This window comes from Ochotona princeps, chromosome 14, assembly GCF_030435755.1.
Source record: "Ochotona princeps isolate mOchPri1 chromosome 14, mOchPri1.hap1, whole genome shotgun sequence".
NCBI lineage: Eukaryota > Metazoa > Chordata > Mammalia > Lagomorpha > Ochotonidae > Ochotona > Ochotona princeps.
The window spans coordinates 428,455-452,793 of NC_080845.1; the positions used below are offsets into that span (position 1 = coordinate 428,455).

The 24,339-nt window shown below is 66.2% G+C and overlaps 1 protein-coding gene across 1 annotated transcript; it reads right to left on the reverse strand.

Moving 5' to 3' along the window:
• Positions 1–819: 819 nt before the first annotated feature.
• On the reverse strand, positions 820–23,164 carry CCDC187 (coiled-coil domain containing 187). Its single transcript, XM_058672839.1, has 23 exons — positions 22,798–23,164; positions 22,197–22,672; positions 20,780–20,875; positions 18,035–18,121; positions 16,617–17,494; positions 16,330–16,424; positions 15,075–15,583; positions 14,778–14,880; positions 13,215–13,324; positions 11,197–11,294; positions 10,869–10,982; positions 10,367–10,464; positions 10,227–10,288; positions 8,092–8,153; positions 7,725–7,921; positions 7,276–7,363; positions 6,653–6,840; positions 5,783–5,925; positions 2,846–2,964; positions 2,583–2,662; positions 2,207–2,265; positions 920–1,995; positions 820–837 (listed from the first exon to the last, which is right to left on the reverse strand). Exons 1-23 carry the CDS (start codon positions 22,959–22,961, stop codon positions 820–822), a joined length of 4,920 nt encoding a protein of 1,639 aa, XP_058528822.1. The 5' UTR covers positions 22,962–23,164.
• Positions 23,165–24,339: the final 1,175 nt, after the last annotated feature.

Genomic DNA, 24,339 nt, shown 5'->3' on the forward strand with positions numbered 1-24,339 from the left:
TGCCACTTCTCTGCTCTGTTCGAGAATGGGGCGGGAGGGGGTGCAGGCCGGGAGGCTCCTTGTGCACCAGGGGTGGGGGAATCCCAGACACACCAGTGGGCAACGGCCCTGCCCGGGCTGCACTGCCCCAGCGGCCTCCCACAGGGGGCATGGCACCCTTGGGCACCCCGGCTTCCTTATGGCACTGGCTCTCAGGTAGGGGTGCATGTGCACCCCCGTCCCCAGCCCCCATCTAGGAGGCAGGGCTGGCTGATCCCTGGGCCCCAACCTAGGGCCTGCCCCGAGGGGCCAGAGCAGCCAATGCCTGCAGTGAATCGTGCAGGACGCGCCTGGTGAGCTGTGTGGATACAAGGTCTACCGCCTGGCTCCCCGTGCCGGGAAGGCTGGCAAGGGGGTGCCTGGCAGGGGTCTGGCTGCTTGACAGCCCAGACACAGGCAGGGGGGTTTCCCACGTATGTCTAGACCCGTCGAGTGGTGCCTTCACCCCCCTCTGACATGTGGCCCCCTCAAAGCCCCAAGCCCCTTCCCCGGACACCCCCAGACTGCCCGAAACCCCCGGGAGGCCCTCACCAGCCCTGGACCCCGAGCCTAGGGCAGGATCTGGAGCCCTCCACTGGGTGCCAAGCACATCTATGTTGCCAGCTGCTAATCGCATGGACAGAGCCTCCCCAGCCTCGCAGGCTGCTGGGGATGAAGTCAGGGGCCGTGCCGAGGGTCCTGGGGGACCCCCAGGGGCACTGCCTGCTCCCTTAAGCCAGCAGGAGCCCAGCTGACCGGCCACAGGGTCTCCTGGCACCCTGTGCCCAAGGGGCCCGAGGCTTAGTTCCGGCTCCTCTCCTGCCGGGGAAGACAGGTGGGCGGCATCGCGGGTGTCCTCCCCCGGGGGGGCCAGGGGGGCCGGCCAGCCCTGAAGAAGCACCCCCTCCTCCAGGTAGGGGCCAGCGGCTTTCGCACCACTGTCTGACTGCAGCTCCGCTGGTGCGCCGGCGTCCTGGAGCGAGGAGGATGGGAGGTCGGCACTGCCGTAGGACAGCTGCTCATCCACGGGGGACAGAATCTCCATCAGCATGCGGTCAGCCTGTGGGACCCCAGCTTCCTGCGCGCCAGGGCTGCGACTGCTCCTCCCGCCTCCTGGCTCCTGGCCGCAGGGACCCCCAGAAGGAGCTTGCAGGGTGGGAGGGGCTTGGGGCATGGCACGCTGGGGTCTCTCATGCTGAGGGGCGGGCTCTGCTGAGGGGAAGGTCAGTGACAGCTCTGAGTCCCTGGAGGAGGAAGTGTGTGAGCTGACCCCTGGGCAGGCCTCCCCGGGAGATGCCCTCTTGGCTTCCCCTGCCTTAGATCTAACGGCCAGGCTGTCGCCGGTTCTGGAAGCTTCCTGCAGGGCCCCAGGGTCTGGGGAAGAGGTCTCTGCGTCCTCTGGCAGGTGGCCGGGTGCTGGGCAAGGTTCCCAGCTGTGCTCGTCCCACACGTGACTGGAGGCCTCCGACAGCTCCGACCCCGACCCTGCCGAGGGGGCATCTGGGAGGGGCAGTGACCAGCTCCCGGAGAGGGGGCCGTGCTCAGGCTCCCAGCTGCCCACAGGCTCCCAGCTGCCCACCGCTGCTGCCTCCACACACGAGCCCCCACAGGGACTGGCCCACCAGGCCGCTTCCCCTGGGCCCTGAGCAGCAGCGGACAGAGGCAGGCCTGGGGCCTCCAAGGAGCGGCCGCCGCCCGTGCGGGGCCCGTGCTCGGCTCCCGCACTGCACACAGAGGCCGAGCTGTCATCTGAAAGCTGCACCAGGACGGCCGTGGCTTTGCAGAATCTGGGTGGGGAGGGCGCGGCGTGGCCACTGGTGGAGCTGGCCCAGGAGGTGCAGGTGGACCCTGGTGCTTCCCAAGGCCCTGAGGCGGTCCCAGGGGCGGGCTCGGGGCTCAGGCCTGCGGGGACTGTGGGCTGTGGGCAGGGGCTGTCCAGGCACTGAGCAGCAGGCACCTCCTTGGGGTGGACATGCGCTGTGGGGAGAAGATGGGTTTAGGGAGGACCCATAGGCCTCTCCCCTGGTGCCAGCAGGCCTCCAAACCAGGGGCGGGACCAGCACCACAAGTCCCACCCTTCCGATGCCACCCCTCCCCGGGCACCCAGGAGTCGGCTGGGGGCTGCTCCACAGACTCAGGAACTGACTCGATAGTCCCCAACCGGGCCAGGGGTCCCCATGTGCCTCACCTGGAGTGGCTCCCAGCTGGGGGAGGGCGCCAGGCTCCTCCAGCCTAGGGGCTTCAATCCTGGAAGCACATGGGGGGTGGTGTCTTCAGGGGCATCTGCCCCTCCCCAGCCCCTTCCAGGGTCCCCGGTTCCAGGACAGCGACCTCCCGTCCTCTCCCACACCTGAGCTGCCCAGTCCCCGGCTCGAGTGGTACAGATGAGGGGAGGCCCAGCTTGGGGGCAGGGTCCTGTGCTGCCCCCCAGCCTGTCCTTGGGAGACATCTGTGCTTCCGGAAGCGGATCATGCTGAGGAAGGCATGGGGACTGCGCACCCTGGGACTGGGGCAGGGGAGGACACGGCAGCGGAGGACGGGTGCTGCCCACTGGCTCTCCGCACCTCTGAGGCCCCGACTGCCGGCTCTCTGGGGCCTGGGGCTCTTCCTCCGGCACCTCTCTGCTGGTGCGGCCTTCAGCCACCTGCTGCGAGATGTGGGAGACCAGGCCGGTCAGCAACGACCCCAGGGTCCCAGGAACCCCCCGAGAGGACTGAGGCTGACCCCGGACAGGAGACCCCACCTGGCTGGGCAGACGGGAGCTGCAGGAGCTCTGAGGCCTCTCTGCCGTGGGACATCCCCAGGGCCCCGAGGCACCCCAACTCACGCAGGGATCCTCTCCATGCAGGGAGTGCCGCCACTGGTCCGGGAAGCTCTCCACGCAGCTGCCTGTCCAGGCACCAGGCTCCTCAGCCAGACATGGACTGGGCTTGCCCCGAGGGTCTCCTGCAGGGCAGAGGGCCGTCAGCACCCACGGGAGCCGATGCGGGGGCGGGGAAGGGGCTTCCAGGGGCACTGAAGATCCAGGAAGTTTCTGGAATTCCAGATTCGTGGAACATGCCGTTGCACCGGTCAGCACCAGCATATGGTCATTATCCAGATGTTGGACAGAAAGAAGTTTCCAGAAAAAAAAAATTTTAAATTTTATAGAGACGGGCCCAGCGCAGAGGCCTAGTAGCTAAAGTCCTCGCCTTGAACACGCCAGAATCCCATATGGGCGCTGGTTCTAATCCTGGTGGTCCCGCTTCCCATCCAGCTCCCTGCTTGTGACCTGGGAAAGCAGTGGAGGACGGCCCAAAGTCTTGGGATCCTGCATCCGCATGGGAGACCTGGAAGAAGCTCCTGGCTCCTGGCTTCGGATCGGCACAGTACCAGCCGTTGCGGTCACTTGGGGAGCGAATCATCGGATGGAAGAATCTTCCTCTCTGTCTCTCCTTCTCTCTGTATATCTGACTTTCCAATAAAAACAAGTGAATAAATCTCTAAAAAAAATTTATAGAGACCAGGGCAGAGTTCGGGTGCAGAGAGTAAAGTCGCTGCCTTTGATGCCAGCACCAGTTCAAGTCCCTGCTGCTCCGCTTGCCATGCAGCTCCCTGCTGATGTGCCTGCGAGCGCCTGGGCCCCTGCACCCGCGTGGGAGACCCGCGGGCGCTCCTGGCCCAGCCCTTGCTGTGCCCATCTGGGGGAGTCGAACAGGGGACGGAGGATCTCTGCTTCTTCCTCTTCCCCTCTCTCAGCCTTTACATAAATAAATAAATCTTTAAAAAGAATTTAAAAAAATAAATGAAACTTGGAGACCTTGTGCTTCCTTTGCAGGAGCCCTTTGCCACCAGGTTCTTGCTCTTGGTGCCACGCCCCCCCATGCTTGACACAGTGGGCACGAGGGCACCCAGGCCAGGCAGGGGAGGCTTCAGGACAGAGCGGGGGGCATGGGGGGCCTCCACCTCCTGCTCCAGCGGACGCATCCACCAAACAGCCGACTGCAGTTACGGCCCCAGTCCCACCACCTGCTGTGGCTGTGTCAAGGCCAGACCAGACGGTGCTGTGGCCAAAGAAACGGGCTGGCCGCTTCAGCGCAAGTGTGGGAGACTGTGACATCAGGGTGTAAGGAGCTGCTAAGACAGACACGACAGCGTCCGCCCTGTGGCCACGCCCTCGGGCAGGGAGGATGCTGGGCTCCTCGGATGGCTGCAATGGCACGCTCCCCGGGTCACCAGCTGAGAGCCACTGGCGCTGGCAACAGAGGGGTCCAGGGTGCCCGCACCAGCTCCATGACTATGTCACCTGCCTGGCCTGTGAGCACCCGGCTGTGCACATGCACCTCGGCGGGCTGATGACCACACACGTGTCCTTGGGGACAGGGAGAGAGGATTAGGCTGGGCTCCTGCCCCTTGGTGCCCACAGAAGCCTGACCAACAGCCAGTGAGTCTGTCTGACTCCTGGGGGGACCTCGGACTTCTCCTGCCCACCCCAGGTGTCAGGGGGACCCTCCCTGCCCCAGCAGCTCTGTCCCGGACAGCCCCTTCAGGGGACCAGCGGCCTACTCTTCTCCCGGTGGCTCATGAGCTCAGCAACCGGGGCTGGGGCGAGCTCTGTGCAGGCACCCTGCCTCAGCTCAACGACTGTGATGCCAGGGGGGGCGTCTGCAGCTGGAGGTGGGAGGTACCTCACCCACCCACCTGCCAACCAGGGACTGGCCCTGAGCAAGGCTTGCAAGCCACATGGAAGATTCCAGAAAGGAAAGAACACATGTAGCAACGTCATTCAACACTGATTGCCAAGACCTTAAAATCTGAGAAGCAAAACTGGGCTAAAATCAAAGCAGTGAGGGTATTTAATTTGCCCACTACACCCCTGGGAAACCGAGCTAGCCCACCTGCGGGCTAGGAAGGGGTCCCAGGACAGGGCAGGCGGCCACCACGTGGTTCCCCAGGGACCTACCTGGGGGCTGAGCCGGGCAGGGGCTCCCCAGTGGGGCCTGTGTGAAAAGGCAATTGAGTCACCAAGTGCTGCCAGGGCTGGGGACGGACGCCACGGGGCAAGGGCACTGCTTTCCAAGCCCCCTAAGGCAGGCAGGGAGGGGGACTGGGCCTCCAGGGGAGGGTGCGTACAGCTAAGGCCAGGCCCAGTGGATGGTGCTGTCGGATGTCCAGAAGGCTCAGGTGGAGAGGAGCTGGCAGGGGCCTAGGGTCGCTGGCCTCTAGCAGGCCACGGGGAGCCCCCAGACCTGCAGGGCAAGCAGAGGTGGGGCTCTGAGAAACTTGTAGGCAGCTGCCCATCCTCCTACACCCAGACCCCACTCTCTGGAGCCCCAGTGTGCCCACCTGCACAACCCACTATCAGTGCTGTTGTCCTGGAAACCCTGGGGTACGCCCCAGGTGACAAGCCCAGCTCAGGGAGACAGCACCAGGCCTCCAGGGAGCGCTCTCCCAACACGCCCCCTGCCAGAGGCCCCTGGCCTCCAGGGTCCAGCCAGCCCGGAGCCTGGGCACTACAGGTTCCCATGCCCCATTCCCCTGCCAGGTGAGACGGCCTCTCAGCACTCCAGCTGGACAGGCCTGGCCCTGAGTCAAGGCCTACACCTGGGGGCCCTGCTGGGCAGACCCACGTGGACTCACACACGGCACCGGAAAGGCCCAAGGCGGCCCCCAGCCCCGGCTGGCAGAACAACACACAGATCTGTCTGACCCCCAGCCTGACGCTGCCCACCAAGGCAGTGCCCATCCCACCCTGCCTGGGCAAGGTGGCTGTCCCATACCATACCTCGGTCAACATGGCAGTCACTCTCGGCTGGCAGCCCGCTGCCCTCAGCCCCGTCCTCTCTTGGCTCTGGCCCCGGGGGCTGCAGGGGGCTGGCAGCATCTGAAGCCATCGTGGGGGTTGTCAGGGTCTGCTCTGCTGTGGGGCTGTGAGAAGGCAGAGTGAGGGGGCGCCCGCCCATCACGCCTGCCTAGGGTGCCAGCCCGTCCCTGGGAGCAGCTGCAGCCACGTGGGACAGGGGGCCAGCCCGCACCATAGTGCCCTTGTCGTCACCTGTCAGGCTGCCCCCACAGCAGCACTGGCCTGAGAGGGCTGGAGGGGACCCCACACTGGGGCCATGGCTGGGGTGGTAGGCTTCAGGATAGCCGCCACACCACTTGGCCTGGGGGGGCCCTGACCTACCACTGTGGGAGTGACCCCCCTGTGGGCAGATGGCAGCCTAGGTCGCTGCTGTTGGCAAACTGCCCAGGGGGCTGGCCACAGCGAGGACCCCCAACTTGGCCAAGAGCCCTGAGGGATAGAAAGACTGATCTCGGGGTTCTTCCTGCTGCTAGGGGTCCTGCCCGGCGTTGGGAGGTACAGGGCTGCTGGCCCAGGGGGAAGAGCCCATCGGACTCCTGCCAGGCCAGCACTAGGATGGCACGGCTCTGCCCTTCACCCATCCATGACTCATGCTGGGCAGGGCTCCTCAGCCCCTTTTGTTGCAAACCACAGGGCCAAGTGACCGTGTGGCCGGGGTGCCAGAGGCCACAGCAGCTATCAGACAGAGTCAGGGAGGCACCCCGGGGTCCCCCCACACTGCAGGGCGGACCTCAGGAGCAAGTGACCCCAGCACTCTCCATGGCAGGCCTGGGCAGCCAGGGACCAACTCACGGAGGCATGTGGGCGCTGTCGGGGCTCCTCCAGGGGCGGGGTCCGGCGAGCACGCCCTGGGACTGCAGCTCCCGCCACAGGCAGGCTGTGGACCGCTGCACGGCCAGGATGTCCTTCTGGTGCTGCAGCAGCAGCAGCCGGTCGCGGTGCATGGACACGTGGATGTCCCGCAGCTGGCGGATCTGCTTCTGCCCCGGGAACCAGACCCATCGGGTGTGCCGGGCCTCTGCTGTCACCGCCCTCCCCGCGACTCGGCCTCCCACCTGGTCCCTGCGTGATGCCCAAGGCATGCCCAGCGCCCACGTCCCTGGGGGCCACGCAGTGTGAGGGCCACAGCCGGCACCCACAGAGCCGCCTCGCTGAGCCCACTGGAGTCCCATGTGTGCCTGTATGTGCAGGGCCTGCGTCCCCCCTCATGACAGGGCCAACCCAGCCGGCCACCCTCCCCTGGCATTCTCCTGCTGGACAAATGGAGGCACAGGGCCTGGCCCAGAGTTGGAGGGCAGCACGGGGGTGTCCACGGTGGCCCTGGGGTTGGGGAGGCGGAGCATGAGGGCTGTAGGGCCAGGGCCTGTGCCCGTGCCTGGGGCAGCTAGCGGCACCTCATCCCTGCTGGCCTATACCTTCCCCTTCTCCAGGTTGCTGAGGACTTGTTGCTGCCTCTCGGCCAGGGCGGCCCGCGCGGCCTTGTCTCCCTTGCACCCCAAGTACCTGGCAGGGGTCGGGGAGGAAGGTGATCAGGAGGCCGGCTCTGGTCCGCCTGCCACACCCTCCCTCAGGGCCGCCTGGGGGAGAAGGCAGCAGCCTGTGCAGGGGGCTCGTAGGGGGTTCCAGTGCCCAGGGGACCCCAGCCACTAGCAGCTAAACAAAGGCGGTGGCAGGGCGGCTTGTCATGGCAATCAACCCTTCCTGGGTCACCTGGCAGCCTTATCTACAGGGGCGACACCTGTCACTGCTGGTTGCATCAGCCTGGCCTGGGCAGGGGCGTGGCTGCCGGGCGGGGCGGGGCTGTCAGGCGGGGGCGTGGCCGCCGCGGCGGGGCGGGCTCGAGCCGCCGCGCGCATGCGCTCACCCCCGATGGTGCTGCAGCCACGCCAGCTCGGCGCGCGTTCTCTCCTCCAGCGCCATCTCGCGCAGGCGCAGCAGTGCGGCCTGGTGCTGCGCGCGCAGCTTCTCCTCACGCAGGCTCCGTTCTAACATCTGGGAGGCGAAGCGGCCCGAGGTTCTGGAAGCGCTGGGCTCGGCTGGGCCGGGCCTCGTCAGCCTGCGCTGGAGAGGAGCGGACCGACGGCCGCATCACCGCGAGCACAGCCTCGCCCCAGGGCGGCGGCTGGCTCCCGGCCCGGGGGAGGAGGCCACCAGTGTCCACCCGGGTCCTCCGGAGTCGCCCCGGCCTGGCTGACCCCCGAGACCCCCGCTGCTGGAGCCCGGCCCTCTACCTGCGGGCCGTGGTCGTCCAGAGGAGACGGCTGGCAGGGGGCCGGGGCCGGCCTCTGGGCGCCTGGGGACAGAGCAGGGCTGGGTCAGGGAGGCTGCAGACCAGGGCCCGCGGGCGCAGCGGCCGAGCACTGGACCCTCCTCTGGCCTCCAGGGCATGGCTGCCGGGCAGCAGAGCCGCGGCCGAGGGCCAGGGGCGTGCAGCGGTCCGAAGGGACTGCGGGCACCCCGGGAGGCAGGCAGAGGGCGCAGAGCCTGGTACAGCCGGGCGGACAGACACCCGAGCACACTGCCCAGCTGTCACGGCAGGTCCCAGCACACCCTGGAAACCAGAGACCCCGCCAGCCAACAGTGCAGGCTCGACGGAGCTTCAAGGAACTGGGGGATCGGCTACTCCTTCACCTCCAAGTGCCGGGACCGCTTGTGGGCACAGGTTCCCCTCCTGGCTGCTCCACTTCCCATCAGACTCCCTGCTCACGCCCTGAAAGGCAGCAGAGGAGGTCCAGTGCCTGGGCCCTGCACCCGCGTGGTGACCAGGAGGAGGGTCCAGTGCCTGGGCCCCTGCACCCGCGTCGGTGACCCAGAGGAGGGTCCAGTGCCTGGGCCCCTGCACCCGCGTCGGTGACCCAGAGGAGGGTCCAGTGCCTGGGCCCCTGCACCCGCGTGGGTGACCCAGAGGAGAGTCCAGTGCCTGGGCCCTGCACCCGCGTGGGTGACCCAGAGGAGGGTCCAGTGCCTGGGCCCTGCACCCGCGTGGGTGACCCGGAGGAGGTCCAGTGCCTGGGCCCCTGCACCCGCGTGGGTGACCCAGAGGAGGGTCCAGTGCCTGGGCCCCTGCACCCGCGTGGGTGACCAGGAGGAGAGTCCAGTGCCTGGGCCCCTGCACCCGCGTGGTTGACCCGGAGGAGGTCCAGTGCCTGGGCCCTGCACCCGCGTGGGTGACCCAGAGGAGGTCCAGTGCCTGGGCCCTGCACCCGCGTGGGTGACCCAGAGGAGGTCCAGTGCCTGGGCCCTGCACCCGCGTGGGTGACCCGGAGGAGGTCCAGTGCCTGGGCCCCTGCACCCGCGTGGGTGACCAGGAGGAGAGTCCAGTGCCTGGGCCCTGCACCCGCGTGGGTGACCCAGAGGAGAGTCCAGTGCCTGGGCCCCTGCACCCGCGTGGGTGACCAGGAGGAGAGTCCAGTGCCTGAGCCCCTGCACCCGCGTGGGTGACCAGGAGGAGAGTCCAGTGCCTGGGCCCCTGCACCCGCGTGGGTGACCCGGAGGAGGTCCAGTGCCTGAGCCCCTGCACCCGCGTGGGTGACCCGGAGGAGGTCCAGTGCCTGGGCCCTGCACCCGCGTGGGTGACCAGGAGGAGAGTCCAGTGCCTGGGCCCCTGCACCCGCGTGGGTGACCAGGAGGAGGGTCCAGTGCCTGGGCCCCTGCACCCGCGTGGGTGACCCAGGAAAGGCTCCTGGTTTCATCCTGGCCCAGCCCTGGCCATTGTGCCCATCTGGGGCGTGAATCAGTGGTTGGAAGGTCTCTGTCTTTCATTTCTCTGTAACTATCCCTTCCTTTCAAATAAACTGGTATATATAAATGGAGAACTTTTCAAAAATTGAGAGGTAGAAAAAAGCAGAAGGAAAGAGGGAGAGCCAGGACGAGAGAACGCAGAGCTGCCCAGGGGAAGGGGGCACAGTGCCAAGGGGGTCAGTGGGACTTTGAGGGAGAAAGGGCGGCTTGAGGCAGGATCCCACCCACGAGAAACACTCCTGGAATACAGAGACAGGTGAGCTGGAGCGCGAGGGGGGCTGGGAGTCAACCCCTACCGCGGTGCATGGTGGGGGTGGCTGGAGCTGGGATGCCGGCACCACCCCCGGACCAGCTGCCAGGAAGCATCGTCATTCATGTTGGTCACTGAGTGTACCCCAGGACACAAGGCCAGTGGGGGGTCTGGGAGATCCGAGTGACAGGCCAGCCGTGTCGGCTGCACTGGTGAGGACCGCAGCTCCCGGGTCCCAGCACCTCCGGGGTCACACATGTCCACGCCACAGCCAGGGCGCAGCCCAGCACCCCCGAGGGCTCCCAAGCAGGCTGAGGGGGCACCTGCAGCCCAACACTGCTTCCCCCAACAGCAGGGGCTCGTGTCGGCTCTCACCTGCTGGAGACGCAGTGCCCAGGGCCTGCTTGACTTGGCTCCTCGCTGGGGGTGGGCATGACCTGGAGCGGAAGGACCAAGACTCAGCTCCATGGCACCTCCTGGGACCCCTCCTGCCCCAGACCCCCACTGGGCCTCACTGGGGTCGAGATCTCGGCACCCCTCCTGGGTCCCCGCGGGTCTGCGGCTGCTCCAGCTGCCCAGGCACCTCTGGCCCAGCCCGTCTGTCCATCGCCTGCTGTGGGAGCAGAGGCAGCGTGTGCTACAGGGGCCAGACCTCACGGTCCACTTGCAGGGGGCAGGGCAGCAGCCCGGTCCCTGCTTCCCAGAGAGGCCTGGGCGCCACAGGGGTGGGAGGGTATCGGGCACTGGGCGGGCAGAGCCCCTCCCTGCTGAGGCACAGCGCTGGAGTCCTGGGCTCCAGGGAAACAGGGAGTGACCAGAGGGGACAGGAGGGGGTGGGGCACAGGCGGTGAGGAGAGGGACAGCAGGGGACACGGAGAGGTGTGGACAGTGGCGGGGTGGGACTGTGGGTGGACCGTGGGCCAGGCCACGGGCTGTGAGTGGGCTGTGGGTCCCAGCCACTGGCTGTGGATGAGCTGTGGGTGGGCTATGAGCCAGGTGCCCAGGGTGGCCACTGACCTGCAGCTGGCGTTTGAAACGCAGCGTGTCCAGCGTGGCCTCTGTGACCCACCGCTCCTGCTCTGCCTGCTGCTGCAGAAGGGCCAGTGCCTGTGCCTTCTGCTGCTGCTCCAGCTGGGGAAGGGGGCGCCTCAGCCAGAGGGCAGGGGGAACCCTAAAGTGCCCCAGGCACCCACTCCTCCCTCCTCTTGCCAGGGCCACCCTGATTGTTAACCCACAATCTGGTGCCTGGTGGCTCTTCCTATCAGCATGGGGGGCCCCAAACTGCACCTTGCTCACCCCCCGGGGGGCTGCAGGCGCCAGGGCAGGGCGGGGGCAGGTGGTTCACCTTCAGGGACTCAAGGAAGTGGGCCGACTTGAGCTGCATGTTGACCAGGTGCCCGCCCTGCAGGTCCTGGAGGTGCAGCCCTGAGGGCTCCGGGTCACCTGTGGGCCACGGAGAGGGGCAGCTGAGGACAGCTGAGAGCCTGTAAGGAAACTGAGGCACAAGGCGGCCTGGCAGCCCGACGCGAGCTGGAGCTGCACTGGCTGACCATGGCGGGCAGAGCCAGCAGCCACTGCAGCCCCATGGGGTCACAGCAGCAGCTGGGCTCGTCCCCAGCCCCATGGGGTCACAGCAGCAGCTGGGCTTGTCCCCCCCTCAGCAAGGAGGCTGCTCTGTAGAAGGCCCCAGGGCAGGGGCTGGCCCCACAGCCAGCCAGCAGAGACAACCGTTGGAGGCAGGAGGCTCCCTCCCTCTCTTCCCTTATGTGACTTGTGGCTGGCCTCTTTGGTCATCGCTGCTTTGGGTGCACAGAGGCCCTGGCCAGAACTCTGCTCTGACACTGCGGGTACCTGCCCTCCTGGGCACAGTGCTTGGCTACCCATGGTGGAACAGAGGCAAGGCCAAGAGCCAGAGTGAGAGCAAAGGCTTTCCAAGGACGCCCCGGGCCCTCAAGGAGACCCTGGCCTCGGAGTGGCCATCATGGAAGTGCGGACACCAGTAGGCATGCGTCAAAGCCGGAGGAATTCTCACTGGGTTCGTCCTGCAGCCCCTGCGAGGGGCTCCATCAGAAGACCTGCACCCTGAGCCCCGGCTCCTCAACACCTGCAGGTGTAGCAGTCCTGGCAGGTCTCATGAGATGTGAACCAAGACCCTGGCTGGCGGGACCAGCGGGCAGAGGACACCTGGGCAAACAGCCACCGAGGAGGCCAAGACCCGGCCTTGTGCAGCGCAGCGCGTGGAGATGACTCAGTGATGGACAGCACGCATGCTCCTGCCCTGGGCCCCCCACAGGAGACACCACCGGACACCTGACGCCACGCCCATGCTGGGTGCGCCACACTTCTACATCACACTTGGACCGTGTGTTGGGGCTCTGCATGGCAGGGGTCAGAGCACAGAACCTGCCATCATCACAGAGGGCTCAGAGGGACCGTACAGGAGCAGTGCTGTTGGAGTCTAGAAGGTTCCACAGGCAGCACTGCCTGCATTGGTCAAGGCTGTCCCCAGCGTGGGGCTGTCAGAGCCTGGGCAGCCACTGACGGAGGGGGACGTGGCCTCTTCCGTGGCTGACCCTTGGCCCGGGCACACTTCCCAGGGAGGAGGCCTGGGCTGTAGACAGGCACCCCGCCCCGGGGGCTGACAGTTCCTGCGTTGACATGGGCGTAGGCAGACCGACCTTCCAGGGGCAGCAAGCAACCACCTCTGCCCTCACCCCGCGGCTGAGTGCTGTGGGTTTGCCCTAAAGGGGCAGGGGTTTGGTTACCCCCTTCTCCAGCACCCCCTCGCCTCCTGCTTGCCCATAATCAGGCCCAGAGCTTGCCCTGGGGCCTGCACATGCAGACCGGCTTCCTGCGTCCAGGGACCACCCAGCTGCATCCATCCTGGCGAGCCAGGCTCCTGCCCACATGCGCACACACACACACATGCACACACAGCCCTAGCCCACTGCCAGGAGGCAGCCCAGAACCTGTGGTGTCCTTGGCGGGACTCCCATGGCTTCTGGCATGCTTGGGGGTGACCAGCAGTGGGCCCTCCAGACTCTTCCAGGCACTGGCTCATGGTCCAGGGGGACAAGGATGCTTCAGGTGGCTGCCGCAGGGCAGCGTCCTGGGTCACTGCATGGGGTCCCACATGGCAGCCCCCAAACACCACCCTGGTCCAGCCCATCAGGTCACCGAGGGCATCCCAGAGCACAGAGCAGGCAGCAGGCTCCCAGAAGCCTAAAACACTTTAATACAGAAGCATGCAGTTGCTCTTCCTGGCGGGCTGCACTGAGCGCTAGGCAGTGGAGGGGGTCCCCGGCAGGTGCCCCTGGCCTCCCGACCAGCCAGCCCAGGGCCTGGCTGCGGGTTTGCCCTTACCACAGCTCCAGCTGCTCCAGGGCGCTCCCAAGCCTGCTGCTCTGGTGGCTGCTGGTGGCTCCTCCAGCCACAGCGGCTCGCAGGTGCAGTCCAGGGCAGCTGGCAGAGAGCTGGGAGACACAGAAACGCACGGTAGGGGGGTGCTGTAGCACCAGGGGCTAAAGGCCAAGCCTGGGACCCGGTGCTGCCCCCAGGGTGGGGGTGGCCTGCTGTGCCTCCCCCCATACCCCCACTCGGACCCAGGACCTAGAGCAGCCCAGCAGGAGCGTGGGCAATAAGCTTCCAGGGCCTGCACTGGCTTAGGACTGCGAGCCAGGTCCCCATGGCCAGCGTGGTCACCTGGGCACCCGCAGGCTGTTGGGGGACCGCTTGCCAGGCCCCGTGGGGAACAGTCGGGCAGGACAGCTCTGGGAAGCCGCCCATACCATCCAATCAGTCCCAGCCCCCGCCCTGGGACGACTCCTGGGGGGAAGGGTCCTCACTGCCCGGCACCCAACAGCACCTGTCCGCTGACCCCCAGGACCAGGTGGGGCCAGCTGGGCACTAAGCTGTGAGGGCTGGTGAATGTCTCACCCATAGAACTCGTCCCCCAGAGGGGAAGAACAGAACGGTCGGTGCTTTTGCAGGCCCCCAGGTTGAGTGTAGGCAGTCCTGCTCTGAGCACCCACACTGCAGATGCCAGCTGCCCCCTGCACCACACCCTTGGTGCCCCAGCTGCCCGCTGCACCACACCCCTTGGTGCCCCAGCCAGGCACTCACAGACTGGTCAGAGCCCATTCCTCTCACTGCCTGCTTGCCCCAGCTCAGGGCACAGCTGAGTCCCTGCCACTCTGCCCATCTTCCTAGCAAATCCAGGGTCCTCGGCCGTGCAGGCCACCTGCCAGCCAGCCGGACTGGACCACTGGGAGCTGCTGGCCCTGGGACTCCAGGCACACAGGAAGTGAGGGGGAGCTGAGCCATGTCTGCCTCACACTGCCAACAGGGCCAGCTGTCCTTCCTGGGGTGCAGCAGCCCAGGGTCCCCTTGGAAGACCAAGCATGCCACCTGCCCCTGTGGTCCACTACAGCACTCCTGCCCTTGGCCTCACAGTGGCTGGGGTGAGTGCTGAGACCGCGAGGGGCTGGCCATGGGCTGGGCCCACCTGTGGCTCTGGGGCAGGAACCCCAGGGGTCAGATCCAGCACAGGGGCCTTGGGCTAAGGCCAACCTCCTGCTAGGTTCTCATGCACCCTCTGCCCGCTGACCAGTATCTACACACTGGGCCATGCTGCCCCCTGCTGGCCGCAGCCACCCAGCAGCACCACCACCCCCGGGAGGCGCATCATCAGTACAGATCAAGTGGAAGGTAGCAGATTTCTGGGTACAGGAAGCTCCAGGTCAAGGGGTCAAGCCAATTGGAGAGACACAGGGGAGGGCCTGGGACAGGGCAGGATGCGGGCAGCAGAGCGACCTCCCCCGCTGGCACAGCCTCCACCTGCCCTTGTGTCTCACAGCCCGTGTGTATGCGGGGTCAGCACCACCCCTTGGCCTTGGGTGGACCAGACTAGGGGGCAGCCCGGCTCACCTGCCCACCAAGGTGCGGAGGGCGTGGAAGGACGCTGCCTGCCGCTGCAGCCGCCTCTCCAGCTCCCAGGGCCTCCCGTCCACGCCTGTGGGGACCGTGCTGGCTTCAGGGCACACACCCGGAGTGGCAGCGGGGAGAAGGGGTGAGGTGGGGAGCAGGGGACCAGAGGTGCAGCAAAGGGAACCCACCAGGCTGACCCCGGGTACCCAGGCCTTGCCTGCGCTAGCTTCTTTACCTCTGGCTTTTGAAGGGGCAGACAGGAAGCGGGGTGCTGTGGCTGCCCGGCCCCTGCCCTACCTGGGGACCTGCTCTCGAAGGGGGACCTGGGGCTCAGGCCACATGGCTCCCAGCAGGGGTTCCAGGGCAGCATTTCGGCATCCAGCAAGGGCCCGGCCTGCATGTCCACGCCTCGGCCGCCACTGGACAAGATGGCTCCAGGGCAGGCAGTAGCTGCGGTGGGCGCAGGCTCAGGGCTGGGGCCCGAGGGCGGCAGGTCCCAGGCCAGCGCCTCAGGGTGGTGCAGCTTGGTGCTCAGGATGTCCACACGCTGCCTCAACACGTCCGCCATGGTCTCAAGCGCACGCAGCCGCTCCAGCTTGTGTGCCCAGTGCCGTGGGCTGGCCGTTCCCAGGCGCTCAGCCTCCTGCGGGTCCAGGTACACGCACAGCCCGCGGGGCAGGTCCTGGAGCCTCAGGGCACCCAGCGAGGCTGAGTGAAGGAGCGGTGCTGCGTCCCAGCCTTCCCGCAGGCGCCCCGGCTGCAGGGCCTCAGTGCGACTCCAGGCTCTGTTCAAACACAGGCAGAAACTGCGGGGACAGAGGCGGGAGGCTCGTCCAGCTCGGCCATGAGCGCAGGCCATCCTGTTTTGACAGGCGAGCGAGCACAGGTGTGGGGGAGCTGGGGGCGCACAGCACCCACCCCCCAGTCGGACCTGTTTTGTCATGAGGATGGCTGGACAGCACGTGTCTTCAGAGCCACGCCTGGGGAAAGTTGGGCTTGGGATTTCAACATCGGAATGTGGGGGTGGGGATGTGCCTCCAGGGATTAGGGCCGGAACGTGCGGGGGTGTGTCCACAGCAAATAAGGACAGGGTTTAGAACAGGTGCAGGCACAACTTGGCCATGAGGGGACGCCCCGCTCGCCTGCCTGTCCTGACCAGGGACGCCCTGCTCGCCTGCCCTCATGGGGTGCCTTGAGAACACTGCATTTGATAGAGAAAAAGACTGTGAGCTCCATCGGGGTCTTGAACCCCACTTCCCTTAGAGGCAGTGAGCAGAAGGGCATGTGTGGCAGCGTGGGCAGCGGGTCAAGCAGCCTGGGCAGTGCCTGGGGGTGTCTTTGGGGAGGGGAAGCGTTTGGAACAGGCGACCCTGGGACACAGCGGGGTCACCCTGAGCGATTCTGACCTGTGTGCCACAGACAGCTCACGTCTGATGGGACGGTCACTACCACAGGGGCATGGGGGCTGCTCGTCCCCTCCCCTCCCCCTTTCCGCCTCTTCCTTCCCCCACCCCCACCCAGACGTGCAGCTCCCCTCAAACCAGGTGCCCACCTGCCTGGGGCCTCCTGGTCACCCCGTACCACGCCAGATGTCACTTTACTCCACTCCTGCACTGGGGACCCCAGGCTCTCAGGGGCGTCCGCACCCTAACCAGAAGGGGATATAGTCAGGGCCCCTCCCACAGCCCGTCCCTCAGAGGACAGGGAGGGGATGACCGGAAGCCCTGCCCCTCCTGCAGGCCCCCTGTGCCCGGCCCTCCCTGTCACTGCCGGTCTCCCTCAGGGGCAACACCAGAGAGCAGCACTTGCCCGCATCCTGGGGGGCAGCCCAGCACGTACCCCGCTCTGTGCGGTGCTGGGGACGAAGGTGACAATGCCGGGTGAGGTCTGGGAGACCAAGGGGATAGCCTTGCCCAGCACGGCCTCCTTCTGCTGCCGGTACACCTCCTGCAGCCTCTGGCTGCGCAGCTCCAGGGCCCGGGCGGCCGAGGCCTTCGCCTGCAGCGCGCGCTGCCGCAGGATGTCACGTAGTGACTGGGAGCTGTGTGGCTGGCCCAGAGGCTCCTGGAGCCGGGGACAGGGTGCTGAGGGCCTGGCGCTGGGAGCGGGGACGGCCCTGGCGGGCCCTGGCCAGGCCTGCTTGGCTCCTGAGCATGGACGAGCTGCTCCAAGGCCACAGGGGGTTGCGCGTGGCCTCTCCAGGGGGCTCCACGGCGTCCCCCAGGCCTCGCTGGCTGCCTGGGTCTGCGGCAGCCACGTGCTCCACGGCCGCTGGAGGAAGGGGCTCCTGGGTGGCTCCCGGCTTAGCCTGGACTCCCACGTGGCTGATGGGCTGCAGGGCAGCTCGCAGTGGATGCCCCCAGCACAGCTGGGGGAGGAGTGGCGTCGCTCCAGTGGGGCCCAGGGACACTTGCGGGCAGCGTCCTGTGCGGCTGGGGCGCTGCCCGGGCCCTGAGGCCTCATCCCAGTGGATGCCTCAGGCTTCAGCTTGGTCTCCGGCTTCCGTCCCTCCCGGGGCCTCCTGGCCAGCTCCAGCCCAGCCTGGATCTGCTGCCGGAGGTCTTTCAGGGTCTCCATGGCTGTGTGGATCATGGTGGGCTGGTCACAGGACACCTGGCTAGGCGCCGGCTCAGACACCTGCCGGTGGCTGTGGGCAGGGGTGGCACGGGGCACCCGGGGGCAGGAGGTACTTGCAGCGGTGGCCTTCTTGCTGTCCTCTGCAAAGACAGGCGCGCAGGGGGCGCTGCAGACCCAGAAGAGAGTGGCATGGAGCAGCTGGCTGTGTGCTGGGGCAGGAGCCCTTTCCTGGCTGTGCTAGGGCTGTGACGGCACAGTAGGCTAAGCCACTGCATGCCTGGCCAACATACGCGTGGATACCGGTTGGAGTCTCTACTGCTCCTGGGAAAGCCGTGAGGGCAGCCCAGGTGCTTGGGCTCCTGCACCCACGAGGGAGACCTGGACGGAGCTCACAGCTCTCGGATTTGTCCTAGCCCAGCCCCGGTCATCGCAGCCATTTGAGGAGTGGACCAACAGGAGCAATCTCTCTCTCCCTTCCTCCTCCCAAAACTATCCATGTCACTTTTCAAAACCACATGAATGAATGAGTTCCAGAAAACTCCTTCCTTCCCAGGGCCCCTTGACTGATGGCTTGGAGGAGGTCTGACACGCCCAGGCCATGCCCACCCACGGGTGCCACAGCAGCGGTGGCAGCTCCAGGGTCCCCCCTGGTCCCTCCTGGTCCCTCCAGGGCGCCTTACTCTGCAGCCTCCTGGGAGGGGGTCCCAGCAGCGATCGGGCCACAGCTTGTCCTCTTCTCCAGGCGTGCACACCCACCACCTCGGGGTCTGAAAGAATGAACATGTGCATGGGCCAGGCTACACCCCAACAGCCTCCCAGGGCACAGGGCAAGCACACACAGCCCACACACACAGCCTGTACACACACAGCCCCCCACACACAGCCCCCACATACACAGCCCCCCCCCACACAGCCCACACACACAGCCTGTACACACACAGCCCCCCACACACAGCCCCCACATACACAGCCCCCCCACACACAGCACCCCACACACACAGCCCACACACACAGCCTGTACACACACAGCCCCCCACACACAGCCCCCACATACACAGCCCCCCCCACACACAGCACCCCACACACACAGCCCACACACACAGCCTGTACACACACAGCCCCCCACACACAGCCCCCACATACACAGCCCCCCACACACACAGCACCCCACACACACAGCCCACACACACAGCCTGTACACACACAGCCCCCCCCCACAGCCCCCACATACACAGCACCCCCCCACAGCACCCCACACACACAGCCCACACATACAGCCTGCACACACAGCCTGCACACACACAGCCCAGTCCACATCCCGACAGCCTCCCAGGGCACAGGCCCGGAAATGAATCCAGTTTTAAGTTGGGTGACGGTGGCAGCCCCAGTGGGCTCCATGCAGCTCCCAGGCAGTGAGGGGACAGAGGCACAAGCCCCCCTGAACCCCGTTGCAGGCTCACCAGGACTTCCCTCCTGGCTGCCCTGGGGTGTGGGCACCCTACACACCTGGGCTCTCCACACACACTCACCCACAGGCACACTCCACTCCCCCACACACCCACACTCAGCTCACACAGTGCCTGTCTCCACACTCACACAAGGGATTCACACTTGTATTCACACTCAGATGTACACCTCACCCTCTCACTGCTCACGACACACACTCACCAACACGCCCCATGCTCACACTTGCACACAGCCTGACACCCATTCACATGCTCATACTTGCACACAGCTAATTATCCCACGCACACTCACACACACTCACGTTCCCACACACACTCACACACACACACTCATGTCCCCACACATTCACACACGTTCCCACACACCTCACACTCACACACACACGACACACTCACGTTCCCACACACACTCACACACACACACACACACTCATGTCCCCACACATTCACACACGTTCCCACACACACTGACACACGTTCCTACACACCTCACACTCACACACACTGACACACGTTCCTACACACTCACACACACACGACACACTCACGTTCCCACACACGCTCACGAGCCATTTGGCTCAGGATGGGACCCAGAGTCTGTGGACTCAGGGCGGCACCCACGGCTGGCCCTGGGGGAGGCCTGGGGGGCTGGGAAGGGGTCCGTTGGCTGCTCCACAGCCCCCAGGCCCTGTCGATGAGCGGGTCTTGCAGGGCCCACTCTGCCTCCCACAGAGCTGCTTCATGGTGATTAATTTTTTTCCGAGGGGACTTTTAATCTGTGGAAATGGACCAAGTCCCCGAGCGGCCTGTCAGCAGCTGGGGGCCGACCTCAGCCACAAGAAACGCAAAGTGAGGTGACATCACGTGCGATGGACACGGACGTCGCCCCCGCCCCAGCCCGGATGCATGCAGATTTCACCACTATGGCGATTTAATTTTTTGTTAACTACAGCAAATTCCGAGTCTATCCAATTCCCAGGTCCCACGGTTCTGACCTCTGAACCCACTCATCTCTGCTTAGCTCAGCTGCGGCCGCGTCCCGGACAGAAATGAATGGTCACCCCCAGTGGGGCGACATGGCCGCCCCGTGATGGATGGGCCAGGCGGCACGCCCCCTGCCCCCAGATCTGGCACAAGGCAGGTCATTTTTCAAACTGGCTAAGAAAACAGAGCAGACCCCAAAGCTGGCCTGTCGGCCGCGACCACCTTGCCCCGGGCTTTCTGCTGCTCGCCTCGCCAGAGAGCACTGAGCCAAGCAGGCATTGCAGGGCAGCCCGTCCTCCGGAGGCAGGTGTCCAGTGGTGCTTGACGGGACTGCACAGAGCACACAGCTGGCCCAGGAGCATGGGCAGGGCAATAGCAGACTTAGGACCGACCTGGCCACCGCACTGACCGGTCACGAGCCGCACTTGGCCCCTGGGGCACTGGGGGTAAAGAGCCTTCTGCACTAAGCCTCACGGCCCCGAGGACCAGTGCCCTGCCCTGCAGCACCTGGACCTGGCTGGAGGGCACCCACAAATTCTGAAAGCCACACCTGGGCTGGGGCTTGGAGGGGACCCAGCCCCTTCCCACTGCACCTGTTGGAGCTCTCAGCCCCTGAGTGCCCACTCGTGTCTCACAGCCATCAGTGTGCCTGCTGAGTGCGTGGGTGGACGTGGGCACCATTCCTGCTGCCCAGGAACCCCAACAAGGGAGTCACCGGCCCCCCTGGGGTGGGGACTCTGATGGGTCAGTTGACCACCCTTGGCCTTGGGGCTGCCACTCCCCAGGGCCAAGAGTGGGGGCTGTGTCTGTGAGGTGCCCTAGCAGCTGCCTGTGGCCCAGAAACCAGAGCCGCGTGCCTGTGGAGGCTGGGGGTGGGGCCGGTGCACAGAGGCCTGGGCGGCCGGTGGCAGGGAGGTGGGGGTCAGGGGTGGCAGGGAGGTGGGGGTCAGGGGCTCAGGGCCTAGCTCGCCTTACCTCGGCCTTTAGCTGCCTTGCCGGGGGCAGGCGGCCTGGGAGCCAGGTCGGTCCTGCATGAACAGCTCCGACCACGCTTGGATTTTTCCTTCGGACCTGCAGGGAGAAAAGAGGGACGTGCTGGGGGGGGGGGGGGGCAGAGCCAGTGCCCAGGTGCCCACCTCACCTGCTGACCCTGGGACCCCTGGGCCTGGACGTCACCATGTGTAGCCGAGCTCAGGGGCCCAGGACACAGATGGCTGGCCTGTGTATTCTGTGATGGGTCTCCAGGGATTGGGCACAAACCCTTGTCCCAGGAGTACCTGCTGGGTATCAGGCTTCTGCCCAGCCCAGCTCAGGGCACTCAGGGCTGTGTGTGGCCAACAGATGACCTGGGGGCCAGGACCCCAGCGAGCCGGGCGTGTAGCTGACCACACCAAAGAGCTGGGTCCAAAGAGCTGGGGCTCCCCTGCTGGGGCAGGGGGAGATGGGTGGGCTGTGTCTGTGAGGTGCCCGGGAGCCAGGCCTGGGTTATGTGGCAGAGGTTGGGCCTGCTGTGGCCAGCGGGGTGGGCCAGGCCAGGGATCCTGCAGGACTCTAGGCTCCCCGCACACCTGGGACCATCCTGACCAGGGAGTTCTGAGCCTGCAGAGTGACTCGACACACGGGCAGCTGCTTGGGGGAGCAAGGACAGGGACACGGAGAGCCCCTGCCTCTCAGGGAGCTGCTGGCCCCCGCAGGCGTGGCCGGGGATCAGCCCCCACCAGCAGGGACAGCCCCAGACCAGGCTGCACCTGCGCTTGCCCCTCCCCCAAACATGCGCCTGTGGCTGACACGGCGTGGCCAGTCCAGGAGCGGACAGGGCCTCACTCCCCCTATTCAGCAGCCCCCTCCAGCCCCAGCAGGGCCTGTCGCCCTGGGCAGGCAAAGTGGGACCCCAGACCCCACTCTGCCCCTCAGCATGCACCTGCAAGGGGTGCCAGACAGCGGCAGGCCACTCACCTGAAGGCACTGAGGTCTGTGAGGCCCTGGAGAGCTCCCACACCCGACCCGAGGTGGCTGGACCATGGGTCCTGCGCTTCGCCATGCTCTGCCTGTCGAGGCCTGCGGTGGCGATAGGATGGAGCAAGGCCCCGAGCCTGCTCTAAGGGGTCCCAAGCAGTGTGTCAAGGGGTTCTTGGGGTGCCCCCCAGCTGGGGTCCCGTCTGCTCGTGGGTAAGGGGAACCCATGAGCCTCTCGTGCCCTGAGAACCCACCGACCTCATGCAGCCGCTTGCCTGCCCTCCAAGCCTCTGCAAAGCAGGGGCTAACCTGTCCCATCATCCCCCCAGCTCAGGGCCCTCTGCTGTACCCTGTCCCAGATGCCCCAGGGCCCGTGCCAGCCAGACCACCCTTGCCTCCACCTGCCACCCGCCCTCCCACGCGTGCCGCCACTGACCTGGCTGTGTGGAGGCCGGGAGGCCACAGGCCACACTGCAGCTCTTCCTGCGGAGGGCCTGTGCGGAGGTGCTGGACAGCACTGAGGTGCCCAGCGAGGCGCAGCTTCCCTGCCACTGGGCCTGTGCCCGGATCCGATCCCTCAGCTGCTCCAGCCGGGGGTCGCTCCTCCTGGGCTGCCGCTGCGGGCCCAGCACCTGTGGGGGCCTCTCCTTCCAGGTCCCACGGGGAGGAGGGCAGGCCTCGTGGCCCCCTGAGGAGCCCGAGAGGCGGCCGGATGACACGGAGCTGTCGCCGTCCCGGGCATCGGCTCCTGAGGCCCACATGGGCAGGCTGCAACCCAAGCTGCCCGGGCGGCCTGGCTTCCCCTCCTGGTGCTCAGACCAGGCCAGGTGGGGCTCCACCTGCTGGGAGGGCCTGGGCCTCCTCGGGGCCGCGAGGTCGTCCTCGGTCACGGGTGGGCACAGCCCGTCTTCCCTTGGGAGGAAGCAGCCAGTCAGTGCCCAGCTCAAGACTCTGGATAGGGTGCCAATTCTCACCCACTAGTGCCCAGGACTGTCCTCTCCCCACCCCCATACTCGCCCAGGCGTCCCCGAGGCTACCTGGTGGTGGAGGTGGATGCCAGCCCCAGGGCCCTGCGGGGAAAGAGGTACCAGCCACGGGCAGTGCCAGAGCAAGGCTGCTGCATTTTCTGCAGGCAGATGGGCAGCATGCCCACCCCTGAGGTTGGTGCAGCTGCAGGGCTGAGGCACAGCGCCCCGGTCATGCCCCTACCTGGCCACCACTCACATGGCCACCCCCAGGTCTATAGTGCGTCTTCCGGCCCTGCTCAGGACCCGCTGGCCCCGCCCGGTTGGTGCCCCGGCCTGAGGGGGCACCCCATAGGACAGTCATTGACATCGGCCAGCACCATGGGCTGCAGGCCCTGGGTGGGCAGTGCCCCTGAACTGCCCCCAGTGGGCGGAGAGAATCCCATGACAGCATAATTACCCCATGTCACTCAGCGACACAGCTCCCCAGGCCAGCCCTCTCTGTGGGCTCTGGCACAGGCAGAGGCTAGGCGCCAAGCAGGCGCCACAGGATCAGAGGCGCAGGTTGGCAGGGTGGGCTCAAGATGAGGGTGGGGCTTGCCTTGAGCCCCCACCCAGCCACCCCACCTCCTCCCAGAAGGTCTCCAGCTGCATGGGACCAGGGCAAGGGGACTGGGTAGCCCCATACCGTAACCCTGTCTACCACCCCTGTTTGCCCATTGGATTCATCATCGGGACGCCTCCTGGGCTCCCCCATATCCCAGAGCACACGGCTGGCAGCTGATCCCAGCCTGGTCCTGCAGAGAACACACTCAGGCCCCAGGCTTGGGTCCCTGCAGTGTTGTGTGATGTCCGCTGCTGGGCATGGCCGTGGGCCCTGTGAGTGCCCCAGGGAGGGCATGGGGGCAGCAAGGTCCCTGAATCTAGGCTTTGGCGGGAGGGAGGTGAGGGCCCCCCTCAGGAGGGTCTGCCCAAAGTCATAGGTATCTGACAGCTGCCCTAGCCCATGTGAGCCCATGTGAGGTCCAAGGTTCCCTGGGAGAGCTCACAGACCCCTGGTCAGCACTGGCCACAGCCACTGGTGTCCATAGTGGAGCAGCTAGGAGCCCAGAGGGGCAGCAGGGCCGTTCTGGGATGTGGAGTACCGCTGCAGTGACTGCACAGTCTCCAGCCCTCAGGGGAGCCACCCCAGCCCCGGCTGGAGCCCTGACCACCCTGGGGGCTGCACAGGGGCCACCTTGTCTGTGGGCGTGAAGTCCAGTCCCTGCCCCTCACCACATGGCAGCTGTCCCGAGGACCGTCAGGGTGGAGGCAGGGCTGCTGGGGCCTTCTGGAAGGAGGTGGACCTCCTCTGTAGTGGACATTGCTCAGACACCGTGGCCGATGGGACAGTCCTCCACAGCTGGACAACCCGAGGGCAGCTCGGCCTGGGGTGCCAGAGAGCCTGCCCCCCGCACCTTCAGCCCCTGGAGGGATGGTTTCTGATGTTCCCTTCACACTCAGCTACTCCCACCCTGGAACCTGGGACCCCCACAGGCCGGGACCCCTTGCTGGCCCAAACTGAAGGCACCTAAGGCCAGCCCAGCACACCTGACAGGTCTAACCTGCCCAGGC

What these genes read in the sequence shown, in the direction of transcription:
- CCDC187 (XM_058672839.1), bottom strand. Translation starts at nt 22,961, where the DNA reads ATGACCGGGGCGCTGTGCCTCAGCCCTGCAGCTGCACCAACCTCAGGG. An exon ending in CTGGAGCAGCTGGAGCTGTG is followed by an intron (nt 11,295 to 13,214) that starts GTAAGGGCAAAC and finishes CGTGGCCCACAG; the next exon opens with GTGACCCGGAGCCCTCAGGG. An exon ending in GACAGCGCCCACATGCCTCC is followed by an intron (nt 5,926 to 6,652) that starts GTGAGTTGGTCC and finishes GCCTTCTCACAG; the next exon opens with CCCCACAGCAGAGCAGACCC.